The following is a 3,515-nucleotide window of genomic DNA, read 5'->3' on the forward strand; positions in this document are numbered from 1 at the left end:
TTTGAATGAATGGCTGAAGCTGATGTCAGTGAGAGCTGTGGAGTTGGCCAAATCTGGCCCTAGGCAACCTGACTCCTTTCTGTGCAGGTTAGCCCAGCCTGGGGATAAGCCCAGAGTCCATCCTATGCTCATTCCCCCAGAACACTAGTCCCACCTTCTGAAACCAGCCCTCCTCTCCCTGGTACTCCCACCAGCTTTATCTTGTCCTTTAAAAAGTCATTAAAGTCAAGTTTTATCCAAAAATATATTTTATGTAAAAGTTCAAGAGTTATACATATAAAAATACTCATTTCTAGAATAATCTTATGGTTTCATAGGGACATCTCCTCTTAAAAATTAAGTATATGTGTATTTGCTTTGATTCATGCAAAGATCTTCACAACGTTACAATGAGGTAGAGAGGAAGGGAGCATCCGGCCGTTTTTAGGGGGCTGAAGTCATGGGATATGTCCGAGGGCTTACATTTAAATTACATTCAATTCCAGAGCACATTAAATTAAAATATTAACAACTTAGAAGACATAAAGAATTACTTAAGAAAAACTATGATTCACATTATTACACAAATCTCATATTCCTTGAATTATAATAGAACAATCTCAGAAGGTATGTTGGAAAAGATAAGGAACATAAACGAATCGTTCCCTGGGTACTGCCTTGGATACACTGTGGGCATGAATGTTCACGGCTTTTGGGTTTGGGTTTTCTTGTCTAGGTACTCCATGAGATCCCGGACCCACTTCTGCTTGGGGTCGGCACAGACCTCCCTGGCCAGTTTGGTCTTGAAGCTGTGGGAAGAGAGGGCCGTTAGAGTGCACTGAAGATTCAACCTGGGAGTGTAACTCACTCTGTGGGAAATTGGCCTGTCCCATTAGCCTGGGGTGATGCAGAAGGATTGAAATGCCATTAGAGTATTACCCCCACCTTAAAAGACCACCAGAGACGTGAGTCAAAGCCAATCAGCAAGGGTCCTTTATTGCAGGTTCGAACCTGGACCTCTGCACCGCTCGTTGCCGATAACGCCGAGAGGTCCGGAGCTGGGTCGGTGCAGGATTTTTATAGATAGATACAAATAAGTTTCGGGTGGGGCTGAGCTGATTGATTGATAGTTTGAACAGGCATACTTGGCGTCAGTGGATTGGGTCAGGGGACCCGTGTGCGAAAGCAGACAAAGCAATCTTACAGAAGCAGAACTGGCCAGTTAGCCCACGCATGCGAAAAAAGCACTACTAGGATATTGAAGGCCTGGTTACTTATCAAGTAAAGACAATTGGGAGTCTCCTGGTGGAATGTTACATTCCTGCTATCAAGCATCCTTGTTAATGAGATTTAGGTTTAGAAGAAATTTAACTTTATTTACTTTTCCTTCTACCTCCGCCTCCTTCCGTGTTTTATGGAGGGGAGGGTGACATTAGGGCTATTGATAAGGTAACTTCTTTGTTGTAAATCTCAAGGACATTTGCAAACCAAGGGAGACTCCTACCTTGCAGGACTGTGATCTCTGCAAGTTAACTATTTATCGTTTTATGGCAGTCAGGGGTGCCTGAGGAATGCTACACATATGGAGGGGAGTGGGTGAAGGGTGGGGGGTGCAAGGCGCCAGCTTTTGCTTTGTCCTCAGCCAGCCTCCTGCTCCTTCAGGATGATGGAAGGAACTCAGGGGAAGCAGCTACTTTTGCTTGCCCCGGGGAGAAACCAGCCTGTGTCCTGGATGAAGGAACCAACATCTGAACTAACAGCTAGACAGGGAGCTGGGAATGATAAGTCTCTATGTTCTCCAATTCCCTTTTCCCACAAAAAATTTCTGGGATTAGATTAGAGCTGATCTAAGCATCTGGGGGTTAAATTCCAACTCGTCTTATAATAACTCTATCCACTGTCTGGGAGCAGAACTCAAGGTCAAGGGTTGAGCACGGGTGATCATGGGGTCACTCACATCACAGCTTCCCGGGGACAGTAGCTGCTGGTGATTCTTCTGTAGCTCTTCAGCTTCTGGATGTGGATCTTCTTAGTGGCAAATCTATAGCAACAGGTGGCTGAGCTATTAATCCCGTCTGTTGAAACAACAAGGGTTATTTAGGGTGTGTGCTGGGACTTCCTATTTGTAAGGTAGGGAACAGTAAGAAGGAGAGTCGAAGGAAAGGGATCCTGGCCACTCTAAGTGCTGTGTCTCTGGTCTGAACCTCTCAGTCTCATCGGCACGGACTGTGAAATGGAAGGATACCATCGCAAACTGAGAGGGGAAGAGGAAGTGGCGACAACTCTGGGTGTTGTTAGCGGGACTCATAGGAAAGCCCAATTCCTTAGGATGGGGGACCGCAGCTGTGGTTTCCCCTCTGGTCTCTGAGCAATCTAGGCCTGGTTGTGAGTTTCCCTGATCCCCGATGCCTCTGTGGAGCCCTATCTCTTGATGCTGGACTGAACAAAGCACAGTCCAGATTCTGGGTCTCCTCCTTTCCCCTCTACCCCCTCTGGAAATACCTTGCGCACCCTCCACTAGAGTCCCCCTCTTTTTGATCACCCCAGTTCCCCCAAACATGGCTACAAGGAGCAGGGGCACTGAGGGGATGATGGTAGAGCTAGAGACCTGGAAGGACTGGATTTGGGGTCCACGGCTGGAATTCCTGGGAGCAACCGAGTGATCAGTTTCACTCCTTGTCCTTCTCTGACTCTCCTGATCTTGGAAAGCAGTCATGGATGGGAGATGGTGGGTGGTCCTCCTGCTCTGGTGGCCCATGAAAACCCAGAGGTGTGGTGATGGGCTTCAGGGGGAAAGCGAGAGGGCCTTACCTGGCTGGGTAAGCACCTGGAGGCAGAAGGCAGCAGCTATGAGCAGCAGGCAGAGAAGTGTGGCGGAGACCTTCATGTCGGCGGGGAGCAGGGAGCTTGGGCGTGAGAGCTGGAGGTTTCTGGGTTGGTCTTAGCCTCTCTGCTCCTCTGGTGGTTCTGCTCTCCTTTTATAGGAGCAGACAGGAATGGAAAGAAAGTGAGTGGGTGATAGGCAGGACTTCATTTTGGAATGAATCATAAGATGGAATGGTACATGTGCTGACCCATTGCCCCGCCCTGGGAAAGATGCTAGAAAACGAGAGAGAAGGCATGATTGATGTTGGCCTGACTTCCACTGAATTCAGGGCTGGTATGCAAGGTGTGGGCTATGCCCAGGCGGCGTGTGATCTATGACTCTCACTAAGGGTTCTGCTTTTTTGAAATAAAACGCTTCATGTAGAAAATGAAAGGAAGTAGGGTTACCAAATCAAAGAGATGTAAGGGATTTCCCCAAATTTTCCTTTTCAGATAGTATCTCTAGGACACCTGGTTCCAGAAATCCTTTCCTGCTTTAAACCCTGCGGGCTTTTCTTAAATCCAAAAAACACAATAATAGAACATAAGCAGAAAAGCAGGTTTCAGTATTCTTAGAATAATACCTAAAATTGTAGCATCTATTGTCATAATCAACTTCCCTCTAACCACCCATCAGAAAACAGTGACTGAAAGCAAGAGCAATCATTGAT

The 3,515-nt window shown here is 47.0% G+C and overlaps 1 protein-coding gene across 1 annotated transcript; it reads right to left on the bottom strand.

The window, feature by feature from the left end:
- Window positions 1–268: 268 nt before the first annotated feature.
- Window positions 269–2,929, bottom strand: LOC131816156 (C-C motif chemokine 2-like). Its single transcript, XM_059148593.1, has 3 exons — window positions 2,791–2,929; window positions 1,937–2,054; window positions 269–788 (listed from the first exon to the last, which is right to left on the bottom strand). The coding sequence occupies exons 1-3, from the start codon at window positions 2,864–2,866 to the stop codon at window positions 683–685; spliced, it is 300 nt and encodes a 99-aa protein (XP_059004576.1). The 5' UTR covers window positions 2,867–2,929; the 3' UTR covers window positions 269–682.
- Window positions 2,930–3,515: the final 586 nt, after the last annotated feature.

The sequence above is a fragment of the Mustela lutreola genome, chromosome 15, assembly GCF_030435805.1.
Source record: "Mustela lutreola isolate mMusLut2 chromosome 15, mMusLut2.pri, whole genome shotgun sequence".
Lineage (NCBI taxonomy): Eukaryota > Metazoa > Chordata > Mammalia > Carnivora > Mustelidae > Mustela > Mustela lutreola.